The sequence below is a fragment of the Heptranchias perlo genome, chromosome 2, assembly GCF_035084215.1.
Source record: "Heptranchias perlo isolate sHepPer1 chromosome 2, sHepPer1.hap1, whole genome shotgun sequence".
Taxonomy (NCBI): Eukaryota; Metazoa; Chordata; class Chondrichthyes; order Hexanchiformes; family Hexanchidae; genus Heptranchias; species Heptranchias perlo.
In genome coordinates, this window is record NC_090326.1 from 12489559 (window position 1) to 12513103 (window position 23545).

The 23545-nt window shown below is 42.0% G+C and overlaps 1 protein-coding gene across 2 annotated transcripts in view; it reads left to right on the forward strand.

The window, feature by feature from the left end:
- Window positions 1-23545, forward strand: part of exoc2 (exocyst complex component 2) — a 294362-nt gene that overhangs the window by 269181 nt on the left and 1636 nt on the right. For both annotated transcript variants that reach the window (XM_068000284.1, XM_068000293.1), the window contains exons 24-27: window positions 11848-11903; window positions 14454-14576; window positions 20897-20958; window positions 22294-22353. In XM_068000284.1, coding sequence (XP_067856385.1) covers window positions 11848-11903; window positions 14454-14576; window positions 20897-20958; window positions 22294-22353 — 301 coding nt within the window. The remainder of the gene's footprint in view (window positions 1-11847; window positions 11904-14453; window positions 14577-20896; window positions 20959-22293; window positions 22354-23545) is intronic.

The window sequence follows — 23545 nt, forward strand, 5'->3', positions numbered from 1 at the left end:
AGACAGTAAATAGTAATTTGAGGAAATTACTTAATACCTCAGAATGTCAAAATAGCTGATGCCAGGAACTTTCTGGATTTTCAAATCTTCTGGTCAGCAGTTTTTTGAAATTTTACTGTAATCCTTTATGAATTATAAATAAAACAGCAAAGGGACTTGCAGTCTGCACTCTAGTCCTAGAAAGTTTCATACTTTCACAAGTATGTTCCTGCTTTTTCTCTTCACGAGATCTAATAAGGATCCAATTACTGATGCAGAAGAAAGAAAACAAAGCAGGACTTGCATTTATATAGTGCCTTTCACAACCTCAGAGCTTTGCAGCCAATTAAGTACTTTTGAAATGTAGTCATTATTGTAATGTCGGAAAATGCGGCAACCAATTTGCACAGAGCAAGGTCCCACTAACAGCAATGAAATAAATTACTAGATAATCGTTTGTCTGTTTCCTTCTGTATTAGAAAGGATGTCAAGGTCATGGAGAGGGTACGGAGGAGGTTTACCAGGGATGAGGGACTTCAGTTATGTGCAGAGATTGGAGAAGCTGGGATTGTTCTCCTTAGAGCAGAGAAGGTTAAGAGGAGGTTAATAGAGGTATTCAAAATTCTGAGGGGTTTCGATAGAGCAAGTAGGGAGAAACTATTTCCTCTGGCAAGTTGGTAACCAGAGATCATAGATTTAAAATAATTAGCAAAAGAACTGGAGGGGAAATTAGGATAATTTTTTTCACACAGAAGGTTGTTAAGACCTGGAACGCACTACCTGAAAGGGTGGTGGAATCAGATTCCATAGGAACTTTCCAAAGGCAGTTGGACATGTACTTGAAGAGTTCTAATTTGCAGGGTTATAGGGAAATAGCTGGGGTGTGAGTCTAAATTGGAAAGCTCTTTCAAAGAGCCAGCACAGGCTTAGCGGGCTGAACGGCCGCCTTCTGTGCTGCAAGATTCTATGATTCTATAGTGGTGTTGGTTGAGGGATAAATGTTGACTAGGAACACCAGAGAGACCTCCCTGCCCTCCTTCGGATAGCACCATAGGATATTTTCCGTCCACCTGACAGGGCGGACAGAGCCTCAGTTTAATGTCTCATACGAAAGAGGGCACCTCCGACAGTGCAGCGCTCTGTCAGTACTACTCTAGAGTGTCCGTCTAGATTATGTGCACATGTCCCTAGAGTGTGGCTTGAACCCACGACCTTCTGACTCCTAGGCAAAAGTGCTACCACTGAGCCAAGGCTAGCACCTTAAAAGAAAATTAATGGCCTGACATCTGGCAGGTTCCAGGAACAGCATAGCAACCCAAGAAAAAAAGTGCCTGGGCCCATAGTGCAGAATACCAATGTGGCTGAAAACTGATATATCAATGAGATATATCAGGAGTAGTGAAGTTTAATCTTTAAAAACTTGAAGGTTGCAAAAGGAAGGAATGACTGAGGGGGGTAATGGGTTACACAATTTTGAGTCCCTGGGAAAGAATGAGTTAGAGTAGGAGACTTTGTTGTGACTCTTGATTGCAATACAGTGAGGATGTAGAGAGGAGGGAGAGTGAGTAGGACAGAGTATTTGCAGGGAAGGAGGAGGGCTGCTATTCAATAAAGTAGAAAGATTGCAATGAAGAGAGAAGTTGGAGACTAAAGATGGGAGAGGGATCACCTATCAGACCACAAGCTTCTTGTACCCTGTCAAGGAGTGTAAGATAGCTGTTGGAAGACCCTGGCAGATATTGGAATGGTTTTCAAATCTTGGGCAGACGTTGGCTTTTAGGAGAGTTGAGAGCTGTTGAGGGTAAAGGATGCTTTTGCCTCAGAAGAGGAACCTGGGCTTCTTGATGGCAGCTTTAGCGATAGAGGAGATGTAGGAGCACCATTTGAGGTCAAAGGAGATAGTGAGGCCAGGAATGTTGAAAGATGAAGGAGGGGCAAGGATGGAGCCATCAATGTTGAGGTCGTAGCTTGAATTATACTTGCAAGCGACACGAAGAAACAGACTTTGAAGAACTGACATATAAAATTTTCATTGCCTACTAAAGGACATGGAGTAAATCAATTTATAGCAATGCAGCCATTGCACTGAACGTGGACTGGAGGTTGTAAGCAACTTAGGGTGGGCAATCTATAAGAAATTGATGAATGTGGAGCAGAATTATCAGAAGAAAGTGGATAAGGTTGGCTGATGAGTGCAAGATACCATTGAAGTAAAGAAAGGGAGCTGGAAAAGAAGCCAGAGCTCTGGGAAAATTAGTTCGCCGTGCACTTAACTTTGCTGGGAGACTGCATGATAACTTGTTTAGAACGTTATGCTGCTCGTCTCGGTCAAAGGCTTTAGAAATGTCCACGGCAATAACAAACGATTAACCAAATTGTTCAAGAGTAAAGATCCAGAATGCATAAAGTAGACACGATCATCATCCCAGAAACTGTACTGGCAATTAAAAGTGATGGATAATGTGATATTTAATTGCAGCTGTCAGAACCTTGGAAAATACATCAGGATCAGAGTTCTTGTTAGCATCCAGAAAGTAGAGGAGATAACACTGGGAAGGCTGGATCTTTTTCAAGATCATCGAAATGAGAGTTGGAGTAGAAAAGTGAGCCAAAAAGATTAGCTTGCTGTTTCGGAGAGCTGTGCCATCAGAAAAGGAGTGGAAAGGAGGATTTACAGACATTTAAGGGGGACAGCATTAGTAAAAGGCCAACGGGAATGGCCGCAATTGACACTTTTCAGTTAAATCGTGTTTGACAGCTGTAACTGTGGACTGGGGCAAGATGTGCAAAATTCTTTATATCTGTTTAATGGATTGATATGTCTTGCGTTAATTCTTTGTTCGTAGGAGGAATCGTTTTTTTGAGCCACCTTCTCTGGCTTGTTTCTGTAGTTTGTGCTTTACAGAATGGTTGTAAAAAGAGAGAGAATTTTTTTGAGCAGCCTTCTCTTTGGCTTATTTTCCTTGTTGGCAACTTTGGCTGTTCTTTGATATGTGGAACATAACATCATTTAACGAATGAGAAAACCATATTGAGATAAAACTACAAAATGGATCAAAAGAATAAGAGCATGTGCTTTTTAAAAGTTGGCTAATAAGGGTATTTTTCTGATGGATCAGTTGTTGCAGTCCTGAATAGGAAGTCAGAACTCAGCAGAGTAATTATCTAAACTCATGGTTCCTCAATTAAGAAATTTTATGAAATCTTGGAAGGCTGTTAGTGTACGGCAAGACATAGCAGTGAAGGAAAAACTGATGAGACCTGCTCTGGAGTTGTGACCATGGGTTCGAGAAACTCTGAAGAAGTTTGAAGCTCCTCTGTGGGTTTCCCTTTTTTTTTCTTCCACTTTTGTCTGTCTTTTGTTCTCTTTCTTTGATTTTTTTAAATTTGTTCATGGGATGTGGGCGTCGCTGGCGAGGCCGGCATTTATTGCCCATCCCTAATAGCCCTTGAGAAGGTGGTGGTGAGCCGCCTTCTTGAACCGCTGCAGTCAGTGTGGTGAAGGTTCTCCCACAGTGCTGTTAGGAAGGGAGTTCCAGGATTTTGACCCAGCGACGATGAAGGAACGCCAATATATTTCCAAGTCGGGACAGTGTGTGACTTGGAGGGGAACGTGCAGGTGGTGTTGTTCCCATGTACCTGCTGCTCTTGTCCTTCTAGGTGGTAGAGGTCGCGGGTTTGGGAGGTGCTGTCGAAGAAGCCTTGGCGAGTTGCTGCAGTGCATCCTGTGGACGGTACACACTGCAGCCACTGTGCGCCGGTGGTGAAGGGAATGAATGTTTAGGGTGGTGGATGGGGTGCCAATCAAGCGGGCTGCTTTGTCCTGGATGGTGTCGAGCTTCTTGAGTGTTGTTGGAGCTGCACTCATCCAGGCAAGTGGAGAGTGTTCTATCACACTCCTGACTTGTGCCTTGTAGATGGTGGAAAGGTTTTGGGGAGTCAGGAGGTGAGTCACTCGCCTCCTGAATACCCAGCCTCTGGCCCGCTCGTGTGGCCACAGTATTTATATGCCTGGTCCAGTTAAGTTTCTGGTCAATGGTGATCCCCAGGATGTTGATGGTGGGGGATTTGGTGATGGTAATGCCGTTGAATGTCAAGGGGAGGTGGTTAGACTCTCTCTTGTTGGAGATGGTCATTGCCTGGCACTTTTCTGGCGCGAATGTTACTTGCCACTTATAAGCCCAAGCCTGGATGTTGTCCGGGTCTTGCTGCATGCGGGCTCGGACTGCTTCATTATCTGAGGGGTTGCGAATGGAACTGAACACTGTGCAATCATCAGCGAACATGCCCATTTCTGACCTTATGATGGAGGGAAGGTCATTGATGAAGCAGCTGAAGATGGTTGGGCCTAGGACACTGCCCTGAGGAACCCCTGCATCACTGTCCTGGGGCTGAGATGATTGGCCACCAACAACCACTAACTACCATCTTCCTTTGTGCTAGGTATGACTCCAGCCACTGGAGAGTTTTCCCCCTGATTCCCCTTGACTTCAATTTTACTAGGGCTCCTTGGTGCCACACAGGGTCAAATGCTGCCTTGATGTCAAGGGCAGTCACTCTCGCCTCACCTCTGGAACTCAGCTCTTTTGTACATGTTTGGACCAAGGCTGTAATGGGATCTGGAGCCGAGTGGTCATGGCAGAACCCAAACTGAGCATCGGTGAGCAGGTTATTGGTAAGTGCCGCTTGATAGCACTGTCAACGACACCGTCCATCACTTTGCTGATGATTGAGAGTAGACTGAAGGGGCGATAATTGGCCGGATTAGATTTGTCCTGGTTTTTGTGGACAGGACATACCTGGGCAATTTTCCACATTGTCGGGTATATGCCAGTGTTGTAACTGTACTGGAACAGCTTGGCTAGAGGCGCAGCTAGTTCTGGAGCACAAGCCTTCAACACTACAGCCGGGATGTTGTCAGGGCCCATAGCCTTTGCTGTATCCAGTGCACTCAGCCGTTTCTTGATATCATGTGGAGTGAATCGGGTTGGCTGAAGACTGGCTTCTGTGATGGTGGGGATATCGGGAGGCGGCCGAGATGGATCATCCACTCAGCACTTCTGGCTGAAGATGGTTGCAAACGATTCTTTGATTTACCCTCTCTTATTTTTTTTTCCTGACTCTCTCCTGTTTTAATAAATTGCTTCTCTGTATCTCTTGATTTGTTCCTTGTGAACTGTGGGCTGTTGGTCAGCTCATCAGCATGAATCTATTCACATGGCTGCAACAACTATCATGACACAACTACTACAGTACAGTTTTGTAGGAAGGTTGAAGTTTTACCTATGTAGGAATGATTGAGATCTACCAAAATCAACACTTATACCAATTATTATTTTACAATAACCTATGCAGAAAGTTTCCCAACCAGTTCTTTACTGTAAGTTATTTGAAAGTGTGATGTGTAGATGGATGAGTTGGGCTTGTGTAGCTTAGTAGCAACTCCTTTTAGCTCTTATTAATAAAGTGGAACTAGAATGATACCGGAGATGCGAATCCATAATTATAAGGAGAAACTTGAGACCATTTCCACTGGAGCAGAGAAAGCTGAGGACATTTAGTAGAGGTTTTTTATTAAATTATGATGGGTTTTGATCGGTAAATGGGGAAAGACTATTTACACAGAGTTACGCTGGGGGTTAAGTTGGACCGTGTAGTGCCCGGTTTTTTTAGACGCTACAAGGACACCTAAGACTCTCAAATGGGATCCGAGATGCAGGCACACACTCTGCAGGACTTGGTAAAAGGGGTTTGCGCACGCACCTAACAACCACTGGCAGCATGGAGAGTAGGGAGATTATGACGCAAATCAGTGTGCAGCACTGATTTAAAGCCACCGCTGCCATTTTGCAACTCCACACTCCACCCAAAGCCCTATCTTAACCTCGCCCAGCTGAACACGACGTTAAACATAACAGTACAAAAGGAAGGAAGTTATGCTAAGCCTTTATAAAACACTGGTTAGGCCTCAGCTGGAGTAGTGTGTTCGATTCTGGACACCACACTTTAGGAAGGATGTCAGGGCCTTAGGGAGGGTGCAGAAGAGATTTACTAGAATAGTATCAGGGATGAGGGACTTCACTTATGTGGAGAAGCTGGGGTTGTTCTCCTTAGAACAGAGAAGGTTAGGGGGAGATTTGATCGAGGTGTGCAAAATCGTGAATGGTTTTGATAAAGTAAATAAGGAGAAACTGCTTCCAGTGGTAGAAGGGCCGGTAACCAGAGGACACAGATTTAAGGTGATCAGCAAAAGAGCCAGAGGTCACATGAGGAAACATTTTTTTACGCAGTGAGTTATTATGATTTGGAATGCACTGCCTGAAAGGGTGGTGGAAGCAGATTCAATAATAACTTTCAAAAGGGGATTGAATAAATATTTGAAGGGAAAAAGTTTACAGGGCTCTGGGGAAAGAGCAAGGGAATGGGACTAATTGGATAGCTCTTTCAAAGAAGCGGCACTGGCACGATGGGCCGAATGGTCATCTCCTGTGCTGTACCTACTATGATAAACAGCACGAAGGACCCCCCACCATCGCTATTGAAAGGGATCATGAAGTACTTACAGGTTAGTTGCTGGATTGTTTCTTCTGGCTGCTGGTGCAATTGTATGTGTTTTTGGAAGATTCCTGTACTCGGCTAAAGTTTCAATATTATGTAGAGAGTGGTCTGGCTGGTCTTGCAGCACTTCTTGTGCCATTTAAAATATTATGCTGAAAGAAGTTGCTTCCAGACATGGGTGGCCTGGTAGGGTTTCCTCTGGGAATTGATCATGACTGGGAGAATGGAGAGAGGCCACGCAGAGCAGGACAAGCTGCGAGAAGAGGGAGGAGGAGCAGGGCACTCGGCAGGAGGCCATACCCGTGGAGGGTCTTCAGGGAGCAATTCTCTTACCTCAACTTCAGCGAGGACCGGTGTATGAGGCATCTTCGGTTCACAAAAGAGGTCGTGACTGAAATCTGTCAACTGCTGCAGCCTCAAAGCAGGGCAAGTACAGCGTTGCCTGTGGCTATCAAAGTGACCGTGGCTCTTAATTTTTATGCCTCTAGCTCCTTTCAGGCTGCTGCTGGAGACATAAGCAACATCTCACAGTTTGCAGTGCGCTGCAGTATAAGGGAGGTCACTGAGGCTGTCTATACAATGAGAAACACAATTCATCTCATTTCCTCTTGCCAGAGACAAATAGGAGGAACGAGCATGTGCTTTTGCTCGGATTGCAGCCTTCCCCACGGTGCAGGATGCCATTTACTGCATACACTTTGCCTTGCATGCTCCTCATCTGAACTCTGCCATATCGATCAACAGAAAGGAATTCCACTCCTTCGTTGTGCAGCTGAGGATGTGGACCACAGCAGCGCATCATGCAGGTGAATGCCTGCTATCCTGGCAGCAATTATGATTCATTCTGCAGCATTCCTCTGTTCCGCCTGTATTTGATCCAGCACAGCAAGTCAAAGGCTGGCTACTGGGCGTCAAGGGTTATTCCCTCATGACATGACTCCGGTCAGGTACACATGCACAGCAAACCTCTACAGTGAGAGCCAGGCTGCCACACAGAACGTCATAGAGCAGACCATCAGCGTCCTCAAGCAACGCTTCCGCTGCCTGGACCGCTCTGGAGGAGCCCTGCAGTACTCAGCTGAGCGGGTATCGAGATTTGTGGTAGTATATGCTGCGTGCTGCAAAATCTGTCCATTATGAGGGAACAGCTCTTACCACCGCCTGTCGGGCAAGAGCCTGAGGAGCAGGAACACGAGGAGGAGGAGGAGGATGTAGAGGAAGGGAGGCTACAATGTAGGCAGCCTCTTTCTTCCAGGGCTCTACGTGATCAGATTATTATTGAATGATACCAGCAACCTCAACCACGCCTCCCCATTCACCAACAGTCCCACACTCTCACCTTTCATCTCTCACTGACCATCACATGCCCTCTTTATGATTACACACTGGTTCCTCCCTATTGGATTTATTAATGGCTATCTTATATTTATGACCTCTAGTTTTGGACTCCCCCACAAGTGCAAACATGTTTACACTATCAAACCCTTTCATAATCTTAAAGACCTCTATCAGGTCACCCCCTCAGCCTTCTCTTTTATAAAGAGCTCCAGCCTATTCAGCCTTCCAGTTCTGGTGATATCCTTGTGAATCTTTTTTGTACCTCTCCAGTGCCTCTATATTCTTTTTATAATATGGAGACCAGAACTGTTCACAATACTCAGTGAGGTCTAAGGCTCTATACAAGTTTAACGTAACTTCTCTGCTTTTCAATTCTATTCCGCTAGAAATGAACCCCAGTGCTTGGTTTGCTTTTTTTATGGCCTTATTAATCTGCGTCCCTACTTTTAGTGATTTGTGTGTCTTTTCCCCAGATCCCTTTGCTCCTCTACTACATTTAGACTCTTATTATCCAAGTAGTATGTGGACTCCTTACTCTTCCTACCTAAATGCATCATCTCACACTTGTCTATATTGAAATTCATTTGCCAATTACACGCCCCATCTGCAAGTTTAGTAATGTCATCTTGTATTTTCTCGCCTTCTTCCTCAGTATTAACTGTACCCCCCACAATTTGGTGTCGTTTGCAAATCTCCTCTAGTTGGGGAGGTTGTGATCGTCTGTCATTGATTTAAACTTGTCACTAAGAGAATGAGAGAGGTTGGGAAAATAATCTTTATTTCAATAGTTAAAAGCACGGAATGTTTAGCCACAGGGAGTAGTTCAGCGGAGATTATTGCATGTTTTAAGGGAAAAGTGGTTAAAGATTTGATGCAAAGGAAGATGCAGGGTTATGGGAGCGAGCAGGTCAGTAGAATTAGTTTTGGACTGTTCTCGCAAAGAGCTGGCACAGATGCAATGCATCAAATCTCCTCCTTCTGTGCTATAAACATCTAGGACTCTGGTTCTATAGTCAGATTGCTACGGGTAGAAATTCTACTCAGCAAGCTTCCCGTGCACACATTTGTACTACATTCCTGTATAAACTATTTACATGGGTGTTAATTTGTTTAAAACAAATGAATTAACACCTGTGTAAAACACTGTGCACAGGAATATAATGTGAACATATTAAACATTCATACATGGGTTGCCGGTCAGAATTTCTACCATTTAAATTATATCTAGTTTCCTCTAGAAACCAGAAAAGACTCAGTTCATAACTAGGTCCTATTTCTATTTATAAATACTATCTATGTTAATTAACTGTTGCTCAACATTTAATAAACAAAGAAATAGGAACTGCAGTTTAACTATCACAGTAAGGAAATGGAAACTGCCATTCCTGACTTTATGGGAACAGAAACTGATTGCTTTTGCAGTTTTCGACATTTTTATTCTCTCTATATTTCCTTTTAAATGAAACAAAAAAATTGGATGCTGCATGTCTTTTTTAATTGAAGTGTGTTTATCTCTGGTGGATGGTCAAAATCCTGGCAGCTTCGGGTACCAGAACCCAGCACTGAAGTCCGTTCACCATTGGATATTTCCCCATTTCTTCCTTTTTATTTATAACTCCTTGATAGATATAACAGAATTGAATTATACATAGAAATAATTTATGACATATGTAAACAAAGATACATGCAGATCTTAAAGCTTATGGCACTTTCACACCATTGCTTTGTATGAAGATTCAACAGCTGCTATTTTTGATTTTCACTCTCCATGTACCAGAGAATATCCCAAAATTAGAATGCGTTCTTCTAAAGACATTTTTACATCATAACGTGCACCATTCCACCCCCACTTCCAGGTATTACATATAAACCCTGACTTTGAGGCTACTCCCTTAATTTCTTCCTTCCCTCCATCAGAAGACATTCTCGAAGACTACTTGGTGAGAAGAATTTGCTACAGCTGCCTCAAAGCAGGCCAAAAGTTGGCTTCTGTCATGGAGCTGATAGTTCCTTTTTATTTTTGTGTTTCTTATCAGTTGTTCTTTTTGGCTTAACATATGAATACTCCAGCAGGGCAATTTCATTGCTTCACACCGCAAGTGGGGAGCCATTCCTGCAGGGAACACATATCAGAAATTCAGACACTTGCAGTGCATAATTCTCCTGTCTTTTAAAATAAATGGTGAGCAAAGCTATTCTGCTGGCTGCACAAAGTCAGAAAATTACCCCTTAGTTTCCGATCGACCTTTGTTTGACTTCACAAATTGAATCTTCTGATGGCAATAACCAATGCTTCAAATGTCTTGTAACACACAGTAACTTGAGCACATTGTTGTTTACTTTCTAAAGGATGTTGATGCAAATGCAAGAGTTCAGAGAATAGTTATAGTACAGTAATAGTTATTCAAGAGTTGAGAAGCTTTATGTAATAAACCTTTGTAAATTAAAAATGTAATTTTAAGTAATTTTTTAATACATATTGTATCTTCATTTTCTTCCTTTGTTTCTATCTTTTTATTATTTTAACTTTACATTTAGTATTATAGTTTTTCCAACTTTTTTAAAAAAAAACTGTCATTGCCTTTCCTTTTGTGTCTCCCGTTTCGTAGTTGGGAGCAACATCGATAAAATTGGCCTCAGTTAGGCTACAAACTAACCTTAAATACCAATGATTCAGCAAATTGGTTGGCATAAATCTAAAGCTTGCCACATTGTTTCATAGATGCATATTTTTAGGCATCAAACCAGAAAGGGTTGCCTCAGGATGCATCATCTCTTCTGTGGTGCTTGTAGTTTGATTGCACGTAGATGTGATAACTTGTCTACAACGCAGCAAGCGTTAAATTATAAAGAGACTTACAGAATTGAGTTTGTTTTCTTTGGAGAAAATATTGAAAGGCGACATAACGGGGCCAGAAATTGCTGGAAAAATAAAGACATATTAATGACGATTGCCATTTTTAAAAATCCAGCAATTTGTGGCAATGAGAGATACGCCATGAGTTCCAATTCTCCACAAATTGCTGGACGATTTGAACTGCTCCTCCATTAGCCTCACCAAAACTGAAAAAATTACCATCTCACCATGAAGTTCCCCATTGAAGTTCATTGCGTGTCATGAAACTGCTGGATTTACAACATTAATGCGAATTAATATCGCCATAACCATTTAGGGCTGGTAATTCATGCCGTAAGGACTCTGTTAATGACATGATTTATGGTCCTGACGTGACACTCAGCTTGGAGGCCCAGAAAGGGAAAAATGAAGCTGTGGAGTCTCATTCCAGCAGCTAGTGAATTGTTCCTAGAGTTTGATCTGTCTTGACAATATTTTTGTGCCAGTCTTACCATCCACACTCCTGTTAATGTCAGAAGGAAATAATTTTCAGGATGCAAAGCTGTTTCGAAATGCAAATTAGATTGATTTCTTTCAGAAAATAACAGTTAGGAATACAGTATATGAGTAATTTGAGACATGACATGATAAGTCCAGCATGCTTAAAGGTGACTTTGAACCTATGGTTCCCAAAGCTGTCCACAGCTGGGGTTTTCCACATGTCATTTCTGGGTCTGTTGTAGACTAATTGATAGAGATTGATTGCTATGATTAGTCAATAACTCCATTGTCATTGTATCATGCGACTACCAGGGTGGTAGATGGCAAACTAGATGGACCGTGGTCTTTTTTTCGTCTAGCTGTTCCTACGAAAGCAGTTCCACTGTTCCTGATCATGATGGCTGGTTCTACACTTCATGGGTCAAGAATGTAAACTGGATAGGGAATCTCCGCTGAGATCAAAGTTGTATGCTTTGTACTGGTTGGCTAAGAAGGCGAACAAGGCAATCCCACCTCTTAATTAAACTAGAGTTTTTATTCCATTTTGCTCAGTATTTAGGATTAATTCAAATGATTTATCCAACTATTTCAGGTCATAATGTTATACTAAACATTGTTTCTCTTTATTTTCTTAGGTGTCAGAACTTACTTAAAAGAAGCTTTAGTTAACATCATTGCTGTACATGCAGAGGTAAGGTTTTCAAACTCATGTGCGCAGTTACAATGTGCAATATCATTTTGGGTCTAAGCTCTTCATATTTATACTGCAGCATGCTCAAAGGGAGCCTGTACAATCATGCCCACGAAGGTATTTTGTGAAGACAATACCATGACATTCCATCTCTTCATCAGCATCACTAATCATCTGGAAATTTACATTCTTCAGAGATACTGTGGAGTTACTTGCCTGGATTACCATATCAGTGTAATATCACTTATATGGCATTAGCTGGACTTACTTGGGGGGGCCAGGGAGCATCAGACAGATTTCTACGCCTAAAGCTGCTTGCTTTTCCTCTTTCTTGCTGTCAAGTAGTACTAAATCAAAATGAAGAAAACCATGAACCCCACCCCGAGGTTTGATGCACCTTTCATCAGTCAGAGCTCAGACCATTTGGCCCTTTTATGGTTACTGTAGGAAAAGTTAAATGTAGAAAAATGAGTGTGGATCAATAAAATGGCTCAGTACATCCACAAATTACAAAGGGCATGTTTTTTCACCTTTTGCCTAGATACCAATGCTGAACAAATTAATGAGTTCCATGATTTGGAGGCAGATCCGCAGTACATGGACAAGGCAATTCAAAGGCCGCAATCTCTCATTTCTACCAGATTGTATCTGAGTTTCATTTATTTCAGAAATTCTGAGCATTGAGATTTTACCTGCCACCACATACTTCATCCATTGGTTGATGTACACAGAGTTTTAGCTTTCAATGTACTTGGGACAAGATATTTTCACCAATCCATTTATTTGACAGTTTTGTTTGATGTATTGAAGATCTTCAGAAATTGAGCAGCAGAGATCGATTCCTTTTGTTACTAAAAGAAAGAAAGAATTGCATTCATAGAGTATCTTTCATGACTTCAAGACATCCCAAAGCGTTTTATAGCCAATTATATACTTTTGAAGTGTAGTCACTGTTGTAATGTGGAAAACACGGCAGCCAATTTGCACACGGCAAGGTCCCACAAACAGCAGTGTGATAATGACCAGATAATCTGTTGGTTGAGGGATAAATATTGACTAGGATGCTGGGGAGAACTCCCCTGCTCTTCTTAGAAATAGTGCCATGGGATCTTTTAACATCCAACTGAGAGGGCAGACGGGGCCTTGGTTTAACATCTCATTCGAAAGATGGCACCTCTGACAGTGCAGCACTCCCTCAGCACTGCAGTGAAGTGTCAGCCTGGATTTTTGTGCTCAAGTCCTTGGAGTGGGACTTGAACTCCCAACCTTCTGATTGAGAGGAAAGAGTGGTATCAACTGAGCCATAGCTGACACTGTAGGGCAGACCTCACTCAACTCGTGGGTGCCCACCTCACTGACCAACATGTGAAAGGGTCATCTTGAGGCAATCTGAGGCAGGTGCCTGAGGAAGTTTGCCTACTTTTTCCAAGCATTATCATGAATTTACAGCTCAGAACAATTGATGCACTGCTGCTCCACAGTCTAAAGATATGTGTCTCTGGAATCCTGGCTTCTTTCTGCACAACCATGCTATATTCCTGTTCGTGGAGAGATTGAATAAATGAGGAAGAATGTTAGATTACGCACTGTAGGTATGATCTTCCTCATTCTTCGAAAGTAGTTCAACCTACACTTACAAACCTTCTCTCATTTTTTGACAACTTATTTCCTGTGTATTTTCCATGTCTTTTGCTTTATCTTTGGTCTTAGGGTTGTGAGGCTACTTCCAGTCAAAACAAAATAACTGAACGCCATCAGTAACACACATTTGTACAGCACCTTTAATGTAAAAATGAAATGTTGCAAGGCGCATCACAAATAGAAATAAACAGAACCAGATGCTGAGCCATGGAAGAGGAGAATAGAACAGTAACTGATCAAAACGTTGAGTTTTGAGAAGGCTTTTAAAGGAGGAGAGTCAAGTAAAGAGGGGTTTGGGAAGGCAGTTGCAGAGATTGGAAGCTGAAGAATCTGCCACCACTGGTGGGGTAAAGTGGACATGGGGTGGAAAATGCACAAAAAGACCAAATGAGGCAGAGGCATACAAAGCAGAGATAGGGTGGAGACAAGGCCATGAAGCAATTTGAAGTCAAGGAATGTCACTTTAATACATTGGGGAACAGGGAGCCAGTGTAGGTCAGAGGATGGAGCAAGCAGGGCTTAGTGCAGAACAGGATGCAAGTGCCATTTTGGAAAAGGTGGAGGATGGGAAATAAGAAAGGTGGAAATTAATCATGTCCAATGGTAAGAAAAGTATGGATAATGGTAACTAGAGTATGGATAACTAAAGGCAGGACTTTAAATGTAACAGAATGGAAGATAATTACTTAATCAGTATGACTACCCATGATGTATCGCTGTTAAAGGGACAGTGTACATAACCTCTCTCCGGCCCATGTGATGACAATATTTTTCTATTTGCATGTGGAAGTTGAACTTCTCTTTTTTTTAAAAGAAGAAGGAAGGCCAGAGCTACAGTAGGTAATCTGACATCAACTGCCTGTGTTTGAGCCTATCTTATTTCAACAAAATATTTTTGTGAATTTTCAGGTGTTTACAATTTCTAAGGAACTAGTCCCAAGGGTTCTTTCACGAATCGTAGAAGCTGTTGCAGAAGAAATGAGCCGACTGATGCAGTGCGTGTCTTCCTTTAGCAAAAATGGAGCATTGCAGGTAACCGAGCAATGGCAGAATTTCATTCATTGACCTCCTTTAAGTTTACTTTGCCTTTGGTCAAAATGCACAAGAAGGAAGAAATAATCACTGACTCAGAATGGTGAACCCAGTAGTACATGTTTTAGTACACTTGGCTTAGTTTTGAAGTTATCCACATCAGTTCATCACATGCACAGTCACTATAGAAAACATTGTGCTAAGTTGCATTATTTTGAATTCGTGATATAAATTGCACATTATAATGTGGGAACTGCTTCATATCAGATACGGTTCAATGGTCAATTGCTGTGTAATTTGTTGCTGTAGTCCCCGGGTAATACAATATAAATTTAGTAAGTATGTAAAACTAATAGAGTCTAAATATATGTCTGGAAATGTAATAATCCAGCAACAAATCCAGATGCAAATTTAGATCGAGAATAGCTTTGATACTCGAGTATGATTTTTTTTCTTTGTAGTGTGTACTGAAGTCAAACATTTAAGATTGCCATGGGTTAAACCACATCCCCATCCCTGTGGGCTGCCTTCAGTTCAGATGTAAATGGTTGATCCAAAATGAAACCAGAGTTCCTGCCTGGCAGAGCTGTATACTAGATGTGGGAAAAGAGGGGTGCGATTAAGTGCAGTGGTGCAGCTATCGTACACAGTGCACTTGCACACAAATTTCACAACCTAAACTTCCTAAAGTCCAGAGCAAAATGCATCTGTACTGATTTCTAGTTTTTTGTGCAAACTTTAATTAGTCCATTCAACATTTGAATATTTTTACAGCAGTTCATACAACACACTATTTTGTTTTCCATATTCCTTCCCCTGCCCCTGCCCCCACCCCCCCCCCCCCCCCGATAAAATCCTATTAGCCCATTTACCTGACAACTATATCTATTTTATAATCTCAATGTTATGCAGTTTGAAATTATAATGCACTAAAATAGTTTGCTGTGGCCGGGATTTTCCTCCACTATTCTGCCACAAATCAGGAGAAAACACGAGCAAATTGGGTGGCGAGGCCGACCGCCACATTCCCGCCATGTCCTTTTATTTTCCTCTCCCTATGCCGCTAAGAAGGCCCCCCCAGCTGCCCCTTCCCTGTCCACCACATGTAAATGAAGGCAGGGAGATGGGGTTCGGCAAGCCCATCTCCCTGGTGTGAGAGGGGAAGTGAGATGCATAAATAAAGTGAAAGGAAACCCAATGTGGAGGCACAAAACAGATTCTGTAGGCAAGTGAAGGTGGTACAGCACGTACCTTTGTTTGATGGAAGGCTAAATGAGCATTCAGCTGCATGAGGTTGAGTGCAAGCAGTGTTGTCCATTTTGGCACTTTAGGGGTGGAGGACAGAGAACACCATTTCTAGCAGCAGGTGGTAAGCAGTTTTTAAAAAAAAAACTACCTGTAGGACCTGAACAGAGCTAGAAGAAACCATCGTACTTACAGGAATCATCCAGGGATTGTGGATGGCCCAACGATCTCACGCCACAAGGTGTGTTGCCTTTTTCATAGGCACTCCACACCCATGCCAAGACCTCTCTCAATCTCATTCTTTGCACCTCATGTACGTCCATACTTCAGGAACGCATTTCTTCAAGATGCAATGTACAATCGAAATCCTTGTCAGGCTCTCGCCTCCCAAGGCCGTATACCAAAGTAACTCATTGTACGTCATGCAGCCGCGTGATTTACAATTGCTTCCAGACATCTAGGTTGCTGAGCAGCTTGTGAGTCACCGTGCATCAGCTCTTTCAACTTCTAGCCTCTGAAGATTGCTTTCCTGCTGGTACAGTCTGAATCTGGAGAAAGGTTCCTCAGTCAAGCACAGGTTCTGAAGTCACATCTTCATTGACATGCCCAAGGAACTCTGGTGGAGTCTGTTGTCCCACCTAAACAGGTAATGGCCAGTCTCATATCGGTCTCAAGTGCAAGCAGGCCAACCTCTGATCATTCCTCTGGAAATGCTTCTTGTGCCCTGATGGCATCCCAAAAGTAATGCATATCCTATCAGTCGGGGAGAATGCAAATCACAGTGAAACACTAGTTAGTTTGTAGTATTTGGAACTCCCTTTAAACAGGCAATAAAATGAAAACCACCTCATAACCCCAAAGCAGTCACAGTAGCAAGTATTCAATTTAGTGGTTTTAATGTAAAGCAGCTCATCAGAGAGCTGTGAGAGAAACTTATCAGTTCACATGTGGTCATGTTTTGGCTGCCAAACTGAAAGTGACAGTAACTCTGCACAAGATTATAGTAAAAGAAGCTTAATACAGCTCTAAGCAGCAGGGGTGCTGGGAGCCAAGATTAATTAGCAAAGCACCGTGTTTCTACAAGTCTTGGAAATGTGAGAAAAGAACGGCCTCAGTCCAAAGGTCAGCCACCTCTAGTGAGTGGCAAATTGTTTTAAATTTTTTTTAAATGATATAATTAAGAAAAGGACCTTATTCTTCAGACAAGTACTTGTAGCACTAAATGTCAATTAGCAAAAAAAAAACTTCTTTATTCATCAGAAATTTAAAACAGTAACGGTTCATGGCATCTGTCACTTGTGTATATGTGATCTGTGATACAACAGCCCTCAAGAGATAAGATTGCCATATGCAAGCATTCAGATCTGGTGCCTTATCATCCAGAGAAGCAGCTCAGACTCCGTCATGGCTACATGGAGATGTTGCAAACACTGGACATCCAATTGGTCGGGGATTAAATTCGATAGCCCCTGAATCCGGACGCGGGGGTCGCGGTGCGCGATTAACTTGCGCCTGGTCGTTCCAATGCAGGCAGCACGTGAGATTCACGCTGCCTGGTCATTTACCTGATTCTGGTGCGAGCAGCCAGGCCTAGCTGTGCTGTTGAATGACTTCTCGCCAGTAGGGGGCCAGTATCGCGGTGAGTGCCTCGCACTTCTTAAAGGCAGCCTGCACCTCTTATGCGCCAAATATAAGATACGGGTCCGCACGGAGTCTGAACGGAGATCAGTCATGGCACACGTTAAACACAGACGCAGGTCCCATCCCTATGTTCACAAATTGATGAGTTATGATAAAACATTGAATAAAGGTTGCACCCTACTAAATCCCACATCCGCCAATCTGCACGCCAGACCTCACCAATCTGCCGATCTGAGTTTGTACCAGGCCTGTGGGAGAGCGTGCACCGAGGTTCTCTACTGATGCACCAGAGGTCTTGGTGCAAGAGGTGGACAGAAGGAGGGGCATCCTATATCCGCAGGGCGGGCAAGAAATATGCTCCCGAGGCAGTAAGGGACGAAGTCAATGCCAGGCGCATAGCACCATGAACATGGATGCAGTGCAGGAAGAAGTTCAGTGCTTTGATGCAAGTGGGTTCAACTGTCAAGTGGCATCTCCTACCAACTGCACTACTAGCCGCATCCACTGCTCCACGCACTGCACTCCCCAACACCCACATACCAACAAACTCTTTCAATCAGTACTCAACTCTTCTAATCAGATGCTTCCTCTCACCCTCACACATTACCAATGTTGCAAGCTGCACACCCACAACTCACAGGTCACACACACTGGCAGCTATTCAACCATGGCAGGCACATCACCCAAACATCCTGCAGGGGACTCACCGACACTCGTCCCGCTTTCTTGAAGGAGAAGGTGGCGCAGAAGAGGAGGCAGCAAGTGGCAGTGGCATTTAGCCCCTCGAGCCTGTACCACCATTCAATGAGATCATGGCGGACCTGTGACCTAACTCCATATACCCTCCTTAACCCCATATCCCTTAATACCCTTGGTTAACAAAAATCTATCAATCTCAGATTTAAAATTCACCGTTGAGCTAGCATCAACTGCCGTTTGCAGAAGAGCGTTCCAAACTTCTACCATGTAGAAGCATTTCCTAACTTCACTCCTGCATGTCCTGGCTCTAAATGTTAGGCTATGTCCCCTAGTCCTAGTATTCAAGTATAGGAGACCTCCAAAAACAGGTACAAATGCATCTGCAGCCAGAAGCAATAATCCAGCAACTAACCTGTAAATCCTGCATGGTCCCTTTTAAATAGCGCTGGTGGGGGGTCCTCCAGGCCGTCTACAACGTGTTCAGCTGTTCGTGGTTAAGAGTGTTGAGTGCCAAAATGGTATCTATCCCTTTAAATCAGCGTTGCACACTGATCTAACGCATGTTCTCTTTACTTTACATGGTACTGGCGTTCGTTATCTGCATGTGTGCAAACGCCTTTACCAAGATGGCATCTGACGCACGTCATGCTAGAAGCATGTGCGTGCATTCCGGATGCCATTTTGGGAATTTAGGAGCCTGCGTCTTAAAAACAGGCACTACATGGCCCAATTTATAGCCCATAGTGTTTTCGGTTTGAGCCAAAACTCACTTGTTCCTATGTCACTTAGCAGGAAACTGTTAATACAATGCCCAATAATTTTTTTTTTATCACAAAGCAGCTAGTGTATGATTTGCAACTCGCAGATGGTTACTATTGTAGAGACTTGCGGCCTGAACAGTATCAGAGTTACATATATATCAAGAATTTAGGAATGACTACACCTGTCAGAAGTAACAAGTTGAGATAGTTTAATGTGATGTCACCACCCCTTCAAGTGATTACAGTGAGAATGTAAGTCATTATCTGATCACATTTAAAAGCAACAATTGCATTTTGAATCGGCAGTACTTCTGAACTTTTATATATATAAATATCTCAAACTTGAAGATTCATATTAGATTAAAGAAAAGAAAGAACTTGCATTTATATAGCACTTTTCATGTCCTTAGAACTTCCCAAAGCATTTTACAAGCCATTGAAGTGTAGTCACTGTTGTAATGTAGGAAAGGTGGCAGCCAATTTGTGCACAGCAAGGTCCCACAGACAACGATGAGATAATGACCAGATAATCTGTTGTTTTACTGATGTTGGTTGAGGGATAAATATTGGCCAGGACACCTGGGAGAACTCCTCTGCTCTTCTTCAAATAGTGCCATAGGATTTTTTACGTCCTCCTGAGAGTTTTAGCGTCTCCTCCTAAAGACAGGCAGTAGAATGAGATTCGAACTCTCAACCTTCTGACTCAGAAGCGAGAGTGCTAGCACTGAGCCAAAGCTGACTCCTAGTTAGCAAAAGCAATAGATCTGCTAATGAGATGGATGCTGTACATAGTTTACAGTTATTCGTTTAACAGTGTTGGAGGTGATGTCTAAAGGAAGGCATCTTAACTTGAATCCACGACAATAAATGTTTTTTTAAGATGGGTCAGATTGATCGTTGTAGGTCAGTTAAATTGAAGAAATTAGAAACAGATGGGATTCTTAAAAAAATATTTTTTTTTTAATTATGCATTGCTTTTCCTGTACCAATTAGTGGTGCTTATCATTTTAATTTAAAATTGATATCTCTCTGAGGTGGTATAAAGACAAACACACACAAGATGCTGAAAAACAATAATCCCATATTCTTTTTGTTAACTTTGAATAAAATATAATATGTTTTATTCAGACTATTTTGTGCCTGTTTTGTATCAAATAGTAAATTTACTTTTGATTTCTCCCCCCCCCCCCCCCCCGCCTTCCCCAGGCCCTCAGATGGCCAATACTGCTCTTGAACTTAGACATGTAGAACTGACCATCAGAAGTGTGCAAGACCTGCCCTGGCTAATTGCTCTCTGGTTTCCTTTCTTCCTTCCATTCCTCCCTATGGGGAAGCACCTGGCTTCCGTTTTGTGCAGTCTTTGATGGTGCAGCTGAGATCGGGAACTCCCCTAGTGGGGCAGTACAAGTGCAAACTACATACTACCATTAAATGGTACACCATGTAGGCATAAAATTTGCTGCACCAACTTTATTCATTACTAGTTATTCAACCATTAACATGTTAACTCTCTTTCAATGGAAGATATGCAGACAGTCTGCACTAGTCTATGTACTATGTGATTCATCCCTGATACGAGCATCTATGTAATGCAGTATAAATTTGCAATTTTTTCCATATGGTTATGAAATAAATCCACATTTTAAATATATTAGATTGAAAGGTAAGATTTAGTCATTTTCTCATCAAGCTACGGATTCTAAACATGAAGTTGGGCAACTTAAGTTTGCTTTAAACTTTAAAGTTGCTCTTCAGGCATCATGTGATATGCATACAGAGAAGCTTTGTGATGGCTTATGTAACAGCACAGTACTCAAAATATTATAAGTACCAATTGTTAAACTTTCTTCGAGAACAAAAGGATATTTATCGCACTTTATTTAATATTATAATAATGCTTTAACAATTTTAAATTTGAGTCAAGGCTCTAATGCATGTTATGAGCACATTTGTAAGATCCATTTCTTTCTTTAGGCCAGACTGGAAATTTGTTCACTTAGAGACGCTGTTGCCTCATTCCTGACTCCTGACAGCAAGTAAGAAACAACTTTAAGACATGCTTTTTTCAGTGCGATTATTGCAACTTTCAACATTGCTTTTAAAAAGTTAGCTCAATTAATTCTAAGAATGTTTTTAATCGTTAGCAGTACTTGTATCTCCTGGCACATTCATTCAATTTCTATATGCAATCAGATACTCCAACATCAACATCAAATGGCTAAAAAAAAACATTTCTGGACTGTCCTTTTTAAGAGTTTGATGGTATACAATAGCCATCCTAGTGTGGTGATTCTCCCACTTCTGTAGTGCTTAAGGACCTTGTTTATAGTTGCACTAAACCATCAAAGATTTAAAGGGACAGCATCTCAGGTGGTCTACTGTTTACTGCCAGAATTATTTGTTCAAGGTGGCCATATCTAGAATAGGCATTCTAGCATATTGACCAAAATATGATAAATTCTTAGGATTTTGGTCTCCTTATCTAAGGAAGGATATACTTGCCCTAGAGACGGCAGCGAAGGTTCACTAGATTAATTCCTGGGATGAGAGGGTTGTCCTGTGAGGAGAGGTTGAGTAGAATGGACCTATACTCTCTGTAGTTCAGAGGACTGAGAGGTGATCTAATTGAAACATATAAGATTCTGAGGGGGCCTTGACAGGGTAGATGCTGAGAGGTTGTTTCCCATGGGGAGAACCTAGAACCTAGGGGGCATAGTCACAGGATAAGGGGTCGGCCATTTAAGACTGAGGTGAGGAGGAATTTCTTCACTCAGAGGGTTGTGAATCTTCAGAATTCCCTACCCCGGAGGGCTGTGGCTGCTGAGTCGTTGAGTATATTCAAGGCTGAGATAGACAGATATCTGGACTCTAGGGGAATCAAGGGACACGGGGATCGGGCAGGAAAGTAGAGTTGAGGTCGTAGATCAGCCACGATCTGATTGAATGGTGGAGCAGGCTCGAGGGGCCATGTGGTCTACTCCTGCTCCTGTTTCTTATGTTCTTAGTATAATTACAGTTCTGAACAAACTGAGCTCTTGAGAGAATCTGTTCAACTGCTCATTATACAATGGATGTTCATCAAGGTAGATCCTTGCATAAGAATTCTGCAGAAACCTATTATCAGTGTAGTTTTGTCCGACACTGTCTTTTTTTCTAAAAAAAAAAGGCAAAATTTGCCAAATGAGTATTTAATAATCTTATGTTACTATCTGACCTTATCTAGTCAGTGATTTTCCTACTTAACAGATCCTGTTCCTTTTTAAATGGGTTTTTAAATCTGATGTATAAAAATTGTGTTTATTTTAATGTTACTTTTTCAAAGATTTTGAACTAAATTCTGTGTGTGAATCTTTCTGTCTCTGTCTCCCTAGTTACAGCTTCAAACAGGCCCTTGAAGCACTACCCCAACTTCCCAATGGAGCAGATAAGAAGTAAGTTTCACGACCATTGTATACCAGAATGGGGGTACCCAGAAGCAAAATTGACTTTGATCTAGTGCAAAGTAGCTTCTAACTTTTTAGATTTCTATATTGAGTTATATCCTTTGTTGGAAATTATATCACAATGCTTTAGACCAGATGGGCATTAGTTTTGGGCTAGCTTTGACACACTGTCTAGTATCTGGTGAGGAGCTGGATCAAAATAGTTTATTAACTATAAAATATACATTGGTGCATGCCTGTGATAGTTGGAAATAATACATTACAGAGAAAGTTTCATAACCTGTTGATTTTGAGAAGTTTCTTTAGATAAAGAAAAAAAATCTGTGGGAAAAACTCCTTTTTGGATTATCTCACCTTACCTTTTGCTGGTTAGAAAAGAACTGATAAAGAAACATGTTCATCATTAATAGAGTTTAAAAATCTCTGAAAAATGGTAAGGATTCCTGTTAGAATTGCACATAATGTCTGGATCATAACTTAAATCAATGGATGAGGAATACTACACCTAAAGATAAGTAATACATTGATTACAATAATGGTTGTGCTTTGAAGTTGATGGAAGAAAAAGACCAATCTTTCAAAATGTTTGTGCTTACGAGTGTGATTCCAATTCCAAAAATATGTAATACAAGTCCAAAGTAATTCTGCAACCTTTATTAGTGAGCCCACACTTAAAATATTACATTCCATTTTGGTCTGCGCACCGTCAAAAGGACTTAGCTGTGTTGAAAGAATTGAGGAAACAAGAACAAAGTTGACTCTTGGATTTTGGTTGCTGAGCTATGAAGGCTTATGAACTCTTTGAATTAAATCAGGAATGTAGGACAACAGAACATTCTTTCAAAATTGGAAAACTGGTAGCAAAATGAAATTACGAAGAACTTAACTAAAGGAATAAGCTGTGAGTTGTTTCAATGTATGATGGAGTTAGTCTCAAAAATGAGCTCAGCGTATGTTACTAGGCAAGTGGGTGTTGAGAGGATATAACCGTAAGACCCAGGCCAAAGTAACATTAGATTTGAGGTGTAGGAAAGGAGATGACAATAACAGATGAGAGGGACGACACGGCCCGAGCCCGGGCCCGCCCGCTCCCGGGACACGGCCCGAGCCCGGGCCCCGCCCCACCCCTCCCCAAGTATGTGCCCTCTAAATACACACTTTCCTGAACAAGTTCCATTTA